The 18,051-nt window shown below is 42.5% G+C and overlaps 1 protein-coding gene across 1 annotated transcript in view; it reads right to left on the reverse strand.

The window, feature by feature from the left end:
• Positions 1-1,461: 1,461 nt before the first annotated feature.
• CDH20 (cadherin 20) overlaps positions 1,462-18,051 on the reverse strand; it is a 117,221-nt gene continuing 100,631 nt past the window's right edge. Inside the window, 5 exon segments of the mRNA XM_079302451.1 lie at positions 1,462-3,078; positions 4,413-4,664; positions 11,816-11,933; positions 13,849-13,970; positions 16,474-16,610. Of these exon segments, the coding sequence (XP_079158577.1) occupies positions 2,579-3,078; positions 4,413-4,664; positions 11,816-11,933; positions 13,849-13,970; positions 16,474-16,610 (1,129 nt within the window). The 3' untranslated portion in view covers positions 1,462-2,578.

Genomic DNA, 18,051 nt, shown 5'->3' on the forward strand with positions numbered 1-18,051 from the left:
CCATCCTCCCACTCTGCCTACAATAGGAGATTTAAACCATCATGGTTTCAGGATAGGAAGAACAATCTAGAGGCTTTTCTGTTACTGCAGACTGTGACTACTGGGAGAGGTAGTAATGGTCTGAAAATACCAAATCATAGCTCTGTGGAGGGACAAAGCCATTGCTGTGCATTTCAGGCTTGTATGGCTGCAAGGGGTATATACTTATACTTCCCCTGGAAGGCTTTCAGCAATGAGTGTACTGATGCTGTGGAGGACAGCCTAGAAAGCTACAGAGCTTTAACAGCTGGGGCTTTAAGAAGAAAGAGGCATCTGCTTAAAATATGTAAAATTAATGTTTAGATCAGACAGGGAAGTGGTGGATGTCCTCCTGTCCATGTGCTGTGGTATCTGTGGTGGCAGGAGGCAAGGAAGCTCTCAGCCTTCCAACAGCAGCTTTGTGTCCTTTACACTACTTCCTTGAGCATAATGGCTGCAGTTCTAGTTTAATGTTTTAAAATCAATATGACATGTGAGGGTGAGTACTATGGTATAAGTAAAAGAATCACCATCAAATAATTATCAGTGCTCTTTGTGCAATGGTGTAAAGTATGCTCAGGTGAACAACCAGAACCCTTGGCATATTACGTTTCTGAAGGCCCAGATTTTCATTGCATCAGATTAGCAAGCAAGAAGTCACTAAAACCTTTTATTCTTGGTGGGTGCATGGCTCTCAGGATGCATGACTTTATATGAGTCTATGGAAACCAGGCTCCTGTCTTAAACTGGAACAACCTAAGATTAGGCAAAGGAGATGCTGCAATGTTTTGTGCACATCTACAACAGGAACTGAGCACGGCATGCCCACAGTAAAAGTGGTAACTGGGTGGTTATGTGTGCACATCTATTTTCTGGGCAATTGGAGGTGCAGAGAGTCCTTAGCTAGAAATAAACCTGCAATTTCCATTGCAGACTCTTCTGCCTTCAGAGGCCTTTCACCATTTTCCATTAAACTTGTGTTAGTGTAATTTCCCTAGCTCTTCTCATTTACACAGGCAAACAAGAGACAATCCAGGTGAAAAAACTGACTGCAGAGTAAGAATAAATGGATATTTTATCTTAGTCTGTCATGTCTCTGAAGTCATGAGGCTCTATCAGGGCTGTGTAAGTGGTTTCCAAGCCTATCAATGCCCCAGCCTTAATGTTTCAAAAACATCAGGCAAGACTTTCTTTTGACCTCAGCGTGATTCGATTAGAAAAGTATCTAGTTTGGTGGGCTGTATTGGGCTGATTCACTGCTAGGGGCAATGTCCAAGTGAACAATGATAAAAGAAGCAGACAATCTGCTCGATTCTGCAAACTGAAGCCTTGTCTCCTTGACATGATGCTGATGAACCATTTTTTCTTGATGCTCAAGGCGCATAAAGCTGCAGATAAGCACTAACTGCTGTGTGCAAAGCAGTCAATAAATTGCCATCAGACTTTCCCTTCTGTTTAACTTTTATTAAAAGAGGTGCTAAGGTACTGTACTGTATGCAGTACATCATATTTATTACCAAAATTAACAAATATACAAAACTTATACATGTAATTTTCTTACATCCATTTATTGGTCTATAATACTGCATTTGTTCAAGTAGGTTATCTACAGTATGTAAACATCCCTTGGATTGACCTCACACAGATTAGGAAAGCCCATCTAACCCATGTAGTTACCAAATATAGCTTTTTCTTATTTTAAAATTTATTTGGCTTTCATTGGTAGAATCTAATCTTCACATTTGGCACATGGAAGAGACATCTACAGTGCAAAAGAGGCAGATTTTCTGGTTCTGTTCTGAGCAGTTTAGCGGAGTCAGGTTTTAAAGAGTCAAGAATAAATTTACACAAACTTGATAGGAGATGGATTAGTGTTAACGCCAATGACTCACAGATCAGCCATTAAACTAGAGCAGAAATTCAAAGCCTCTTCCCCAGCCCTCTCAGTCACATGGAAAAAAACCCCCAACCTCAGCCTTGTTTCTAAAGGATTAAAAAAGAACTCTGTTAGCAACAGAGGGAGGAGTTTAGTTTACAAGGAGCCCTCTGAAATTCCAGCTTCAATTTTCTGCTTTGTGAATTGTTTTTCTTTTGTTAGCAAGCAATTATTTTCTGTTTTAATGGGGAAAAAAAGACCGCTAGGAAGCAACTCTTCTGTGGTGACAATTTCTCAGTGAGTTGGAGATTACAGCTGAAGTTTACAGATCTTTGAACCCTGATGTATAGAGTTCAGTAAGCTGCCGTGTACAAAGGAGAGAGAAAGGAAGAGAGAGAGAGAGAGCAATGCCATATTCTAGGTGTGGAGCTCTCCAATTTTGCTGTAAGAACCAGGAAAAAAACTTCCTTCCTTCTGTTTCTCAAAGTTTCAAAAATGTGACTTAATTTAACTGAGTAAAGCTGATCCAGAGAGACCTTCATTCGCACCCTTCTTCCCATTCTCATCCAAGCACTGTATTGCTATTTTTTAATGAGGCCTCACCCACGTCCATGGAAGCATCTGATGAGAATGGACCGAGCTGGACACCGTTTGACATGGAAAGCCCTCTGCCATTCCTGGCCATTACCACAGCGCCCCGCTGCTGTCCGTGGCCCCGTACATCTCGGCCAGCTTCTTGAAGCGCGGCCCCCAGTCCGTCAGGTAGTCGTAGCTCTGGTCTGAGTCTGTGGTCACGGACTGTAGGGAGCTGAGCGACTCCGCCACCGAGCCGCTCCCCTCAAACATGTAGGTCTGCAGGGAGTCGAAGGGAGGCGCCCACAGGTCCATGTCAGCTTCGTAGAGCTTGGCCAGCACGTAGTTGTGGACGTTGTTGTCCATGACGCAGGCCTGAGGCACGTAGCGGGAGAGGCTCTCTATCTCGGGGAGCATGTCCTGCCGGCTCCTCACCACCAGCTGGGCCTCCCGCGGGTTCCACATGGCGGCGATGTCGAAGGCCTCCGTGTCCTCCTCGCCGCCGCCCTCGTCGTCGTACCTGACGATGTTCTCGTGGATGTTCTCCTCCTCGTCGATGATGTACGGCTGCTTCCGCTGGCGCCGCATGGAGAGGATGAGGAGCACCAGCACTGCGGGAGCCAAGTGAGACACGGGGCTGTCAGCAAGGAGCAGATCTTGCCAGGCTTCCCACTTTTCCCTAGGTGAGCCCAACTAGCCCGCCTTGGATTTAAAGAGCTGCGGTGTTTGTAGGCTGAGGGGTGTAGAAATATCCCTCTCTCACTCCCCAGTCAAAACTGGTACTTGAGGTCCTGCTAATCTGTCCCCTTTCCCACCTGAATTCTTGACTCTTGGTGACACTTAGGACATGTATATCCAGTGGTGCTTGCCACTGTTAAGCTATCCAGCTCAGAGGTCAGTAACAGTTTATCTGCAGCAGCATAGCCACGGAGATATTCTGTTCCCTGCTCTGCGGGTGAGTTTTGCAGCCTGCCTTGGGCTGGCCACTGCCTGTGACAGAGATGGATGGTGCTAAGGCACCACAGTGATATGTCTGCCTACACAGCAAAATGCAGAGCTACCCCCCTTTAGTCTGCTGCAAAGAATTTTTTTTTTATCTGCAAGCTTCCTGCAATGCTGCAGTGCTGGTGCCCCTCGCCCTTGCTGGGCTTATTAGCTTGGGGAGAAGTGGTCATACCAGCACCAAAGCCTTTTGCTACTGAAAATGTGCCATCACTTGGTGACTCTTTCCAGAGTTAGAACTTAGCAAAGATTTTGGATACTGAAATTTTGAACTGAGCCAGAATTTTTGAAGAGCCAGAACTGAGGCACTTTTAAAGAATTTTTCCTTATCTTACTGCACTGTTCCTCAAACTAGATCCCCTAAATTTCAGGGAGTGTGTGTTTTGAACTAGTATCTCATGATTTGAGAGTGAACAAGGGAACTTTTGATACCAGCAGCTAACAGGGGACATAGGATGTCTGGGCAAGGAAAGCATGAAATTTAATTGTGGAGACAGAACTCGTGCAAGACACTCAGCCCCTTTACTACAGCACAGAAACCATTTAAATTTGAGTCTCAAGGAAAAAGGATGGAGGTGGGGATATCACTCACCAAGACAAAAAATGGAACTGAGCTTACCATTACTGTTTCCTGTGGAGTAGGATGAGAAACTAACCTGCCCCAAGCCACAACTCTGAATACTTCCCACTTCCATACCCTTGCAGAAAGCACGGCCATATCAGATACCTTAGAACACTTGGCATCCAACAGAAATATTTGCAGGCCATAGTTTTCCCCATTCCTACAGTCCAGAGCCTGAAGCCATACGCAGCTGACTACACCACGGGCTCCTTGATTTGGCCCTTCAGGCATGCGTGTGTCCACATGCACATGTATAGACAGATGTGTGTGTTTGGGTCCTGCACCGGAGTCTGTCCCCCCAGGACGCAGGGAAGGCTTTACCCAGCAGGACAAAGACGCAGGCGAGGATGGCGATGAGGGCCCCTCGGCTCAGGCTGACGGGGAGCACGTAGGCCTCGGCGCTGCAGGACATGACGGCGCCCTCGTCGTCGCAGCTGCACACGTGCAGGGTCAGCGTGCCCGTGCTGCTCCGCGCCGGGCGCCCACCATCGCTCAGCACGACCGGCAGGTGAAAGGTGCTCTGCTCGTGCTGCCGGAAGCCGGAGCGCCTCGTCAGAATCCACGCCGTGTTGTCTGGGGGCAGGAAATCAACACAGAGAACAGCTTACGTGCACAGCAAATGCATTCGGCTCAGAAACAATGAAAATAGTCAGTCCTAGACCCACAGCCCGTTTTTTTCTCTCTTCTTTTTTTTGATCAGTTCCTTACTAGTAATTTTGCCTCTGCTTCCCTGTTTCAGTCCTTCTCACCTTAGGAGGTGCCTTTACCCCTTCTGATATAACATGCCCGGAGCAAACTCATAGTGCTCAGATTTAGCTAAGAGAGCTTTCAGAGGGCAAGACAGAAATGAGCAGTTAAAGGCAACTTGTTGTCTCTGCTTGTTTATGCTCAGCAGCTTTTCTAGATCTCAGATGCTGCCACCATTTTGGAGATGCTGGCATGTAACCCTTGTGGACATGTTATGGCACTCTGTGGTTGTTGATACATGGCGTGGTCATCTGCTTGAGGCAACAAGGGAACAAAGGAAAAAACCCAGCTTGCTATCCTAAAGCAGCAGTGAGTTGAAAATTTGCAACTAAGCATTTTTTTCTGTGAAATACGTGCAATTTTATTAGTACTTCTGCCATAGAAAGAAGTCAGAATGCTTCATGTCATCATTGTCAGAATTATTCTGCTTTGATTTGACCATTCTGCTTCATTTAGTGTGACTGCCTGTTTTTTATAAGAACTTAAATCAAAAGGAATCAAAATGATGCTGCTGACAAAAATAGTAAAAGAGTGACCTAACAGCAAGTTGCTGTTGGCCATTTCAAGGGAAATTCCTACCTTTGGGGCTTTTTCCTTCATATTCATAAAAATCACATTCAGCATGATTTTTTAAATGTCAAAATTTACCAGTGGCATTTGAATTCCTATCTCCTCCCTCAAATTACTCAGAATGTGCACCAAGTTTCCTAATTAAAAAAAAGTGGAAAAAAAGGTGGAAAGTGGATTCAGGAAGCTGTTCTCAATTCTCATCTCAGGATGCCAAAGCAAAACTCTTTGGAGATGAGTGTTGATTTTGTCAGTGGTGACTTTGAGCCTTGTATCTTCAGAGACTTTTGGAAATTTGAAGATTGAATGTCTCCAATGTGATCTGGCTCACCAAGGAGTCTAAAGGAACTTGCATAAAAATTGTCTTTTACATGTCTTCAAGGCTTGAGCTAGGAAAGATTAATGGGGAACACAGGTACTTTTTCACTTTGGCCGACCTACAAGCTCTGATTCTGTGCACTGATGCTGTGACACTTTTTGGGAGATGATCTTAATGCAGTTTCTTTTATTATTTAGTTTTGTTTCCTGTTCTCTTGGTTCAAAAGAGGTCATACAGTCTGGTCATCTGCATCTCCTAGTTGTTACCAATATACATTTGCTGTACTTGAAAATACAGGATGCTGATCGGCTATCCCCAGGTGGATTAGCACAATGGGACTGCTGCCTGGGAATGGCAAGATATCTGATCACAAGTAGACTGTGAAAAAACCTAAAATATAAACACAGAAGTTTTCTATTTTCTTATTATTTCTGTGTTCATTCACTGCTAAAGATTTAAATTATAGGTAAGTTTTTTTCAGTGTAGAGACTCAGGTTACATGTAGATAAATTGAGCTATATTATCTACTGTAGCCTGGACACCAAAAATGATTTGATGGCTTTTTGAAGGGAAATTGGGAGCATCATATACAGCCAACTATGTAATATAGGCAAACTCAAGCTAGACTAGTCAGACTTGTCTCGTGGACTTAAACTGTGGTCCAAGTTACAAACTCTGTGCTGCAAATCTTATGGCATCAAAGAGTAAAGGCACACCTAAGTATTGAGATGTCAGGTTCCACAATTTGTAAGATTAATTTAAATCTGTGACATGTTTTTAAAAAGAATCTCAGGGTCTTTTTATTGTACGTCAATGATATTTCAAGCTTTTACTCCAAAAATATAAAAGTGTGCTGCATGTCTGCATGCAAACATACAGTGAAATTGTAGTGTCTTGTTAAATTGTGTGATCCCAAGAGCTGGAGCTTTGAGGAAAACCCACCAGGTGCAAGATGAAATCCCAAAGTTTGATATGCAACGCAGCTCTGAGTATGTGCAGTGGGTATGGAGACATAGGTAGGTCTCTTCCTAGAAACAAACAATAGGACAAGAGGAAATGGCCTCAAATTGTGCCAGGGGAGGCTTGGGTATTAGGAAAAAATTTCTTCACTGAATGGATGGTCAGTAATTGGAAAGGGCTATCCAGGGAAATGTTTGAGTCACCACCCTGGAGACACTCAAAAGGTGTGAAGATGGGGCACTTGGAGCCACGTCTAGTGATGGACTTGGCAGCATTAGATTAACAATTGAACTCAATGATTTTGGAGGCCTTTTCCAACCTAAATGACTCTATGATTCTGGAATGTGTCCCAAAACCCATCAGGGAGCAGTACCCTGTGTCTCCCATGGCTCCTGGGCAAGGGGAATGCTGTGGACAGGTGCCCTTGCCTGCTCAAACCTTTCCCTTCTCTCTCCTGGGGCACATACAAGTGCTTTCTCTCCCTTGGGCTGTTTATGTGCCCTCTATATGTGCTCCACAGCTATTAACATCACATCTGTTCATCACTGGGCCTGTTTTGGCATGAGGAAAAGAATCCCAAAGGCAGAAAGTGGTAAAGTGCCTACATTTATGCTCTGTAATGAAAATACTTGAGTCACCCTAACTGTAGTAATTCGGTTGTTTCTCCATTTCCTGGGTGAAAGATTCACTTTCTTTAAACTGACTTACAATAGCAGTCACAACTTCTATTCAGGTGACAGCAAACCTTAATTTCATGTAAAATTGCTCTTTGTGAGGGGAAAAAGAATTAATTATTCTGAGTTGGTCATACTTAGCCTGTAAAAGAAGTCATGGCAGAGAACCTGACAGAAGTTGTGCAAAATCAGCTAGTGAGAGATCTCAAGGGTTTTTAATAATTCTTTTCTCAGGCCAAAACAAAATTTCTGTAATCTAATATTGAAAGATATATATGTATATATACCTTCTGCTGTGATGCACTGACCATATCATCCAAGTCTTAAATGTTCTTGGTGATTGAATTCTCTTTGTAAGTCCCAGCTCTACATTTTGGGCCTTTTGTTTCATTTGCTTTGTACTAGGCAGGCATCCAAATCATCCCTAAAGAATTGTTCTACCTGTTACTCTCCAGCTGAAATACATTGATGCCAAAGCTTATTGTGTGACTCATCAAAAGTCAATGTGATTTGACGTGCTAGTGCAGTGCGAAGGACACGCTGGAATGTGATGCAGCATGGCACAAACTGGAATACACAATTTTATTCCAAATTTGATGTCTGCTAAGCCCTAGCCATCAAGTAAGAGAAGAGTGCTTGTGAGGACATGAAAGCCCCATTATATTGAAAAAAAAAAAAATAAAAGCAGGCATGATAAGAATGCACAATATTTTCCTCCCATCTTCCAACACAGCATCTTTGGCTCCTAGAGGGCAAGCACTAAGCTCCAACACTGAGCAGAGATGCTGAAAATTGCAGCATGGCTGGTTCCACATTTATGTGAAAACTAGTTTCCCACAGGCATGCAGGCTGGTGTCTTTGTGTGGTTATGAGAACAAGCCATGGAGCACCATTTTCCTGCAGTTTTCTGCCTCACTGGAAATTATGTACCTCTCTGGAGAGGTCAGGGGAATGAACCACAGTGCAGGTCCCAACCTTGAGATCAGAGCTAACCACTGCTCTTCTCACAAGAAAGACTTGGTTTCTTTCTGCACACACCTGCAGAAGAACTGGGGATGATTAGCCTGACAATTCTGTTAGATTTTAAAAATGGATTGTAATAATTATGAAGAGTTAGGAATAATATAAAGAAATATTCCACCAGGAGTGGGAGAAAGAACACAAGGAAGCAGGCAATCTAGACATGACTGGGTTGGGGAAAGAGTCACACCTTTCCCTGAGGATTTTCAGCTCACTGCTTACATGTGTGAAGTAGACCACAGCTTTAGGGAAGGCAGAAATAGCTAAAAATTTTCCCAGGACAAATTTAATTGTAATGCAAAGGACTGCCAGAGGCTTCCAGTGACAGACCTGGTGGGGGTATGACTGATCCTGATCCTGCATCTATTAAAAAGGCTTCTCTCTTCAACAGTTCCTGGTTCTCAAAGACAGAGGGCAGTGATTAAGGTTCAAGAGAAGATCAGCTCAGAATTTAATCTGGAAATGCAATAAGCTTATTTTGTTGCTCATTCTTGCAACAAACCTCTAACTTTTTCCCAGCATAGTCTTACCTGGAAGAAGGTGGAGAGGGGATGGCTTGCTAATGCCCTACAGCAGACACCAGAGAGATGGGAGAATCAGCTTAATTCCCTGCTTCATCACATTTATCCTTTAAGGCCTTGAGAAGCCATTTGTGCCCAGATTGTTGCAGCTACTTAACATGTCTATTTCTGATTTTACTGAACTCAAAGAGAACCCAGCGTGTAAGTAGCTTAATTTCTCCTTGCCCCAGATCCCCATCTATATAGGATTTCTCTGTCTGTAGAAGATATGCAAAGAATGAATGGACTGAAGAAGTTCTCAGAGACTAAAATTACAAGGGCCAAAAAAATATGTAAAACAGCTCATCAGAATGCAAACCGTGATCTATCTGTTGCTCAGTATAAATCAAGGTTTTAACTGTTGCCAAGAAGGCTACACATCTTGCAGTTTCTCTTACTGCTATACTGGACAACCAAGTAATCAGCACAATTGCTAATCTTAACAGTGCCTTCCCACAGCCTGGGAAGCATTCCTGCCTTGTGTTTATGGGCACAGGCTGTGACTAGCAAAGTGTGTTCTGTTTCTTGTCTAGCCACCCTGTGACAAATGGTATAGTTACCCCCTCTGTGCCTAAGTGATATGATTTATATAGTTCTCAGTGGCCCCTAGATGAAAATATAAGCATAAATTATTTTTACTGAAATGACTACTGCACTCCAAATAGCTGAGGCAGTAAATAAACCCTTAATCATAGAATAGGCTGAGTTGTAGGGGACTCATCAGGATAATTGAGTCCAACTCCTGGCCCTGCAGAGGATACCCCAGGAGTCACACTGTGTGCCTGAGACCTTTGCCCAAATGTTTCTTGAGCTGAGACAGGTTTGGTGCTGTGACCACTTCCCTGGAGAGCCTTTCCAGTGCTCATACAGCCTCTGGGTGGAAAACCTCTTCCTCATATACAGCCTAAACGTTCCCTGACTCAGTTTCATGCTGTTTTGTCGAGTTCTGTCACTGGTCACCAGAGAGAAGAGATGAGTACCTGCCCCTCTGCTTTCCCTCACAAGGAAATTATAGACTGCAATGAGATCTCCCCTCAGTCTCCTCCAGGCTGAACAGACCAAGTGACTCCAGCTGCATCCCATACATCTTCCCCTCAAACCCTTCACCATCCTCATGCCCCTTCCTTGGATGCTCTCTAAAAGCTTAATATTCTTCTTAAGCTTAATATTCTTCTTATACTATGGCTTACTATGTGGATTGTTCAACTAGTCAGTGGTTTGATACTTAATATTTTTATTTCAAATTAGTAAATAATAGTACCCTAAGCTTCTTGTGAGATATATAGCTATACATACACATATCTATCTATCTATCTATCTATCTATCTATCTATCTATCTATCTATCTATCTATCTATCTATCTATCTATCTATCTGTCTATCTATCTGGAAAACTGGTATTTTATAGAGAGTGGGAAACACAGCCATTCAGTCACTGCTGTCACTATAAATTATTGCAAGTATGGCCTTAGACAGAAAAAGTGCATCTGATGCTGGGAGTTTTGTGAGTTTCTTTTTTTAGAGCAATGCCTTGAGGATGAAATGAGCTTGCTTTACCAAATGCTTTAGCAATTGTTGTGTTATATTTGTTCATTTATTTTGGCAATATATACTCACAAATAAAAAAGACGTGGAGAGAAAGAAGGAGATAAAAATGCAAGAAATTGTGTGGGGAGGCTTCAGGGGCACTACAGAAAAAAATTTTTTTGGATGAAACAGCATTAGCGTGCTGTGAAGGACAGCTCCAGACATTGCAAGTAGCATGTTTTAAGACATGTTGGTTAGTGAAAGCATGGGATTCTTTATAAGACTTTCTGTTGCTCTTCGATATGCCTGGAGAGGCTCAGATAGGGGCTTATGGAAGCAGGTGTGACAAGTAGGCATGCGTGGGGAGCAAGGCTAGGCTTGGAGGCTGGCCATGGATGCTGCAGGTGGCCAGTCTTTCTCCCCATCTATTCTGGAATTGCTTGCTGATTTGTGGTATTTTATGGACTAAACTCACACTGAAACCCAGCCCCTCAATACTGACTTTCAAAACTCTGCACCAGGTCACTCAAGGTCATCCCTCTTTCCTAATGAAGGCTAGTGTGGACCTGATTTTAGACCTTGTTGGCCCATGGAGATCATCTATCAACAACAGACGTGCAAAGGCCTGCTATGGCAGGACTTTCCTGCAGGCTTCAAAACCACCAAAGCTTTCCCAAAAGAATAAAATTCCACTGGTTAGAATATTCAAATGCCAGTGATTTTCCATGAATCTTTCCACTGCTGTTTCAGTTTCTACTTAGGTCATCTTACACAGACCTTTAGCTGTACACCAAGTTACCTCCCTAAGGGTCTGTGAGTCCTCCCTACATCCCTCTTTCTCTAGGGAGATGAGGATGTGCAAGGAGAAAGAAAAAAAAATGCTTGGGGAAAAAGACTGGAACAGTACAAAAACCTTCCCTTTTTCTGTGCCTGGGAGAAAACATGAAGAATACAAAAAAAGAGCAATGTAATTCCCTTCAGATTTGTCTTCTAGTTCCAGTTACTATCCTACCTTTAAGCGTCTCCTTTTGAGCAAATGCAATTTCCACTCCGATAATCCGAGATGCCTGCAGCCTGACCAAAAGACCTGAATTTGCACAAAACACTGGCACATTTCCTTGAAAAAGAAAAAGGGGCCTATTGCTAGAGAATATTTATAGAGAAGAAAATATCATATAACCTTCAGGTGTATTAAATAGTATGTCATTTTATGATTGCCTGTAAGGACCAGGTGTCACTTGGTATTATTTGAAATGGCAGTCTTATCACCCACTGTAAGTCACAGCTTCTCAAATCCAACTCAGGCATTAGAAATTAGAGTAGCTAACTGTCTGTGTCCACTCTGATTACCTTGATTGTCCCTTAGAGTAAAGTTGGGGTTGTTGGCTGCCTCTGGAGCCAGGCTGTAGTAGAAGTGCTGACCCTCCTGTGGGTCATCCCTGTCGATGGCACTCACTGTCTGAATCAGCTACAGAGCACAAAAGAAAAGTAGAAACAGGTGAGAAGCAAGATATTTATAATATAAACAAGCAAACAAACAGATAACGTGTATATATATATATGTATAAATATAAGCAACTGGAGCATTTGAATAAAATTGCCTTCCAGAAGTACAATCTTCTCTCGAGAAGAGACTCAAAAGCTTGCAGAGGTCATCTGTTTTGCTATGGTCATGCACATCACTTTTAAACAAAGGAGGAGATACTCAGTTTACCTCAAATAACAGATGCTTTCCTCTCATGCATCCCTATCTTCTGTTGCACATTTCTTTTTGTCTTTTGGGGGCCCAGGTTTTTCAGAAGATTCATTGTGCATTAGAGAGCTTGTAAGAAAGATCATACTTACTTTCAGCTTCATTATGTGGGTAGAAATGGACTTCAGGTTGATTATTTTGCCACTCTTTTAGTTTTAAATCAATAAAATTCTTCCCAAGATGTCAGTGAAAATGAGAGAAAAGCCAACCATGCAGAATGCATATGCAATAAATAACACCAAACTAAAGAAACGAAGACAATGCGAAATCCAGAAAGAGGATTTGTTACTTCACTTATAGAGGCTTTGTAAAGTAGGTCTAACAGCTTAAAGCACAATGAGCACTGTCTGAATAAACATGCTGGCATCTTTTTGAACAAGGAATAAATCTTCCTACTTTGTTTTTTTTTTTTTTTAACTTGAAAGTTATTTTGGGACTCAAAGGCAAATGTCAGGCCCATAAAGGCTCTTCCACCACCTTAAAACTGATTTCAGAACTTTTTTGAAATGTGGCAATAAAATCTAGCATTCTCTGCTGGAGGAAGCAGTCCAGATTAGCATTCATAATAATATTGAACTTAGCTTATTACCTAGGACACTCACCCTTCAAAACCAGGAAAAAAGGTCTAGGCAATGATTTCTATTGTCTGTATTATTAAGGACCTCTGTAAATTGATGAGACAAAGATATCCTATATTTGATAGTTGTAAGGACAGTTACCCCAGCAGTGAGCAGCGATTTCATTCTGCTTCACACAACTGGGAGAAGCTTCAGCAAACACACAGTAATATTACTTGCATAATTTTTCATTCACAGATCATGAGAAGTGTGTGTATGTGTTTAAATGCTATTAAAGCTAGTCAGCTTTGCATGAGGAGGAACCAGTCCCCACTGTGGACCCTGGTGCTGGAGCAAGAAGTGGCTCCCAACAATCAATCAGCAGCAGAGCTTGCAGCAGGTCCAGAAAGGGAGAGCTCATGTCTGTCTCTGGCACTGGTGACCTTGTTCAAGGGCTTTGATGGGGTTTTGGAAGGGAGAGAAGCAGAGTCTTCACTGCTTGCTTGAAGGTGCTGGTTTAGTGTTTGCAATGGGAAGTCTTGTGTTGCTTTAGACTCTCTGTCATCTTCAGTTCACACCAGAACATATTTTGCTTTGCACCCCTTTGAACCTGATGTAGTAAGTTATGTCCAGCTCCCCTAAGTCCAGGTGTGCTTAAGGTTCTTAAAACATTTAGTAGTAGATCTTGTCTGTCACACGTGGCCTGGGCTGATTCTGTGGCACTTCTCATAACACTTCTCCTCTCTTTGATCCTGCTACAGGACACACTGGCTGTTCGCCTGCTGGCACATGCCTTAGGGAAGGCTTTATTTCAGCTATAAAATGCAGTGAGCCTAGAATCTACTTTGGGAGAATAAAAGAAATGCAGGAGAAACAAAAGAGGTGCTATATGTGGTGCTCCTTCCAGTGCAAGATGCTTGTTTTTGGAATGAAGCACAGACGGCTGCTGTTAGGAGTTCAGATGAAATGTGTGAGTAGCTGAGCCCTCTTTCCAACACTCACCTTCCTGGCATGCTGTCTCCATGTAGGACAGCATGCCCTTCCCAACCCCTGGTGTTACAAGCATTTCTCACCTGGCCTGCTTTGGCATTTTCACAAACAAAAGTTTCGTAAAATCTTGCAAACTCTGGTGCATTGTCATTCACATCCAGGACTTTCACTGTCACAGAGACACTGCCCACCTGTGAGGGGTTATCTGGAAGAAGAAGGTTTAATGTAAAGAAAGGCAACAAATGGCAAGGGGAACAGGCTGCTCCTCAGTCTGCTCAAGAGGTAAAGCAGGTTTTCCACTACTAGCTTGTGTTCAGTCACATTTTCCCATGGGGAGCTGTGGTGGCTTGAGTATTGTGTGACTCAGAGTGAAGCTGCAAATGCTGCTCTCTGTCTAGCCTGCCTTCCCATCTAATCACATATTTTACAAACAAATCCTGTAAAAATCTTCAACCTGGTTCAGTTCAATGAACTATTTATTGAGCAAAGGTTTTAGACAATGTCCCTTATTTTTTTTACTGCCCTTCAGCTGGGCAATACTGTTTGTTGAGCTTCCCTACTGGCAGCATGAATTAGGAAGGTACCGTTTTAAGGATAGACTTGTTATTTAGAACCTGTTAAAAATGGCAGTTTCTATCACCAGTTCAGATATGCTTTTGCTCAGAATTTATGTTCCTTGAACTCAAAAATAGTGTCAAGTCTTTGATACTTTGTACAGAAGGGTTTAAAATGTAATAACACATGAAATTGTACAGAAAAGCTTTCAGTGAAGCTTAAAATTGCAATGAAAATTTTACATTCTGCATGACATCATTTGTGATGTTTCTGTCCCACTGGTGCATTAGGTTTCTTTGCCAGTAAATCCATATATCTTTTCACATATCTTCACAAATTCCAAACTAAGTGGCTACAGAATAATTTGCTTTTCTTGCTGTGCTTGTCTGCCTGAAATCATCTTCTCCCCCTGCCCCAATTTAATGATAAAATGAAACTGTTATCAGAAAGAAAAAAAATTAAGGGATCAGAAGAGGTGCAAACAACAAGAACATTCTTTAATATTAGTATTCTCATCTTCTTTTCAGCTGTAGCACTTTTTACATTTATCTCCAAATATATCTCCCTTTATAGCAAGAAATTATATATTCATACAAACAATAGAGAGTTTACATAAACTCTGGAATTTTCTTAAATGTTCACTGTACTGTATTCCACAATGTGTCACATTGTGTCGTTGAGATAATACTCAAACTATGTTGTTTCTCCCTGATTTGTAATGTAATCCCTTCAGCTTCCCACATATGCATACATACCTCTTACTAACACACCTGTTCTTGTGGCAGATGAATACCTGCATTTACACTCTTAGAAATAATTGATCTAACCTTTAGCACTAGGGCCCCTATTCAGGAGTGCACAGCTATGACATTTTTGAAGCTATTCACTAAATTAAAACATTGTGCTGCACACATACAGAGCAAAACTGACAGAGGATTGATGGAAAGGGAACCAAAGGAAGACTTGCCTTCCTATTGCCCTCACCGTCAAGTGCTGCTACAGGGGAAGCTTTTACAAACTCATGGAATTGCAATGGCCATTGGTGGCTGGAAATATAAGTAGTGTCAAAATAGATGGGGGTGAAATCCCATCATCTCAACCCTTCTCACTACTTAAAAGGGCAGAGAAAGGCATAATGTGCTGTAATAGCTTGCAAACATGTGGCAGAGTCACTCCAGCTTTTATGAAATATTCCCCCTGCTTTCAAACTGGTCGACTGCAATTGGGGCAAGCTTGTTGAAACTTTTTTCCTCTCAAAGTGCCCCATACCTCTGGCACAGCCTAGCAGGAAGCTTTCTGAGACACAAGGAATGACTCAGCTATTGGCACCAAGCTGCAGAAAAGCTGCTGCCCCTCATAGATGAACTGAGATCCTGAGCAAAAGCTATGTGAACTGAAGGAATTTCAGGTGAAGACTAGGCAAACCTTTTATTTGCATATATATCTGATGCTCCTTTATGAAGCTCACATCTGTCAGTATTTCAAACTCAGCTAAAATTTCATACTGACACTATGAAATGAGCATCTTCTTCTTCTCACAGCCTTGAGAAGTACCTGGCACAGATGAATCCTGAGTTGAGTTTTAGCTCACTGTAAAACCCAAAAGCATAATGAGTTCAGCACACTCAAAGATCCCACAGCACTCTGCCCCAAATTATTTATGTAGCAAGCAGATGGCGATGTCATTTACTTGCTGCTGAACCAGAGCAGATTTCAACTAGTGACCTAGCAGTGTGTAGGATCACTGCTGCCTACCAGTCCCTGCACCCCTCAATCCTCCCAGGCAGGACTGGGAGCTCTTGCAGCTGTGCAGCTTTTGCATTATTTGCTTTAGCTGCCTAGCCCTTCAGAAGTGAGGGTACTCTGCCACAAACACACCAGGAAGAATTTTAAATAAATCTCTGAGATGCTAATGAATTGAAAAAAAAGGACTCTGCATTTAATTCCCATCCTCTATGCCTCCCACCACCCTGTGAAAATGAGCATGAAAAATAAATAAAATGCAGCATTCACTTGTTGATGTCAGGGGAGCAATTCACTTAATGCGCCCTCCCACTCAGTGCATAACAATATGTGAACTTTGAATTCAGGTCTCTCAGCCTGCTTTGTCTACTGTATCTCTTTAATCTATGCACAGTCTGCATTCTCCTTACTCAGCTCCATGGCCAGCACAGTGATGTTGTGCCAAGAAATGTCCTCCCGGTCAAGAGGTCTTGCAGTCATCAGTGCTCCCGATGTAATGTCAACATAAAAGAACCGTCCCGGATCACTGCTCCTGTCAATCGAGTATCTGCAAGAGCACATAGGAAAAATATTATGCAACCCTTGTGAAAACTGTGTGTTATAGCCAACAAAGTATCCCAGCAATGGGGATAGTGTTCTACAAGGCAGATCCACATTCTTCCACAACACAGTTATGTGCTCCTTTGACTTGCATAGGTCCAGAGTGAGATGTTGGAAAAAGTTCAGTGGCTAATGGCATTAAACAGTGAGTACTATTTGAAAGGAGCTGGAATACAGGAAGATTTTGAGGAAGAGGCCTCAAAATAAGGCACAGATCAGTGCAGGAACATCTGCTTTACAGAGAAAATTTGCCAGTGAGGAGTGTAATTTCTTTTTCTAGGAGAAATAATAATTATGTCCTGTCCCTAGGCAAATTCAGACAGGATGAAGAGGGCTCCAGATCAGTTCATTCTCTGAGCACCTAGGCTGATAAGGAGGAACCATTCCCTTCCTTGTTCTTCTGTACTCTCTCCTTCTTCAGAGGAATAAACTCCACTCACATCCTGAAGCATGCTACTGATGGAGCTCTGTCAGCATAAGGGGGATGATGCGTGGTTTGCTCATAGCACCCAGTCAGAAAACCAGCTCCCTCTGTGAGGCTGATTCATCATAATTACTGAACCTGCCTGACCAATGTCATGTCAGTTCAGTGCTGGGAATCAGCTTCCTGCACCAGTGAATGGGGGATTGTGGTGGTGCCTGCAGGCCATAAAACCTGGGAAGAGAGGCAGCTGATTGACAGAGGTCAGAGCAGTACTGGTCAGAGGGAGGATTTCGCAGGGTGTATGAAATACTCAGTATCCTTCACAGGCATCACCTTGCTCTTAAAGGCATTTGTGCAAGCTGCCTTCCCAGCTGACTGTTAGCATGGTAAGGGATATTTTGGCCAAAACCACACACAGGCCTAGGTAAATGTCACAGCCTAGAGCAGAGCCCAGACTTACTGTCCTTTTTGTTGGTTCTTTTATCAGAGTGAGTGGGAATTGAAAGCATTAGTCACAACAGACAGGATGAACTGAACAGGGCTCATTCTTCCAAATTTTCTCCTTTCAGCATGAATGTGTTCACTGGAACAAGCATGACAGCCTTATCTTTATATAGGCACTTATTAAACCAGGATATAAAACACTATTGAGATATGTTGTTGGGAAATTCTTTTATACTCTTTTTCAGAACAATCAAAGAGGAAGGGATGGCAGGTTTGTATCCCTTTCCTTCCCAGTCCTTTCTATCTCTTCTTAAATAAAGAGGATTCTCAGGCATTTGATTTATTTAGACAATGACTCTTCCTATATTTTAGTATAATAATTATTCTTGTATGAGGGTTATAAAAAGAATTTCTCTTTGACATTTTAAGGCCAACAAGTATCTGAAATTGAATAAAGCCTTATGATTAGTGGTTCAGAATTAAGCACCGGTATCAAGGTGGATCTTTTTCTATATTCTCC

This window comes from Erithacus rubecula (assembly GCF_903797595.1).
Source record: "Erithacus rubecula genome assembly, chromosome: 3".
Classification (NCBI taxonomy): Eukaryota; Metazoa; Chordata; class Aves; order Passeriformes; family Muscicapidae; genus Erithacus; species Erithacus rubecula.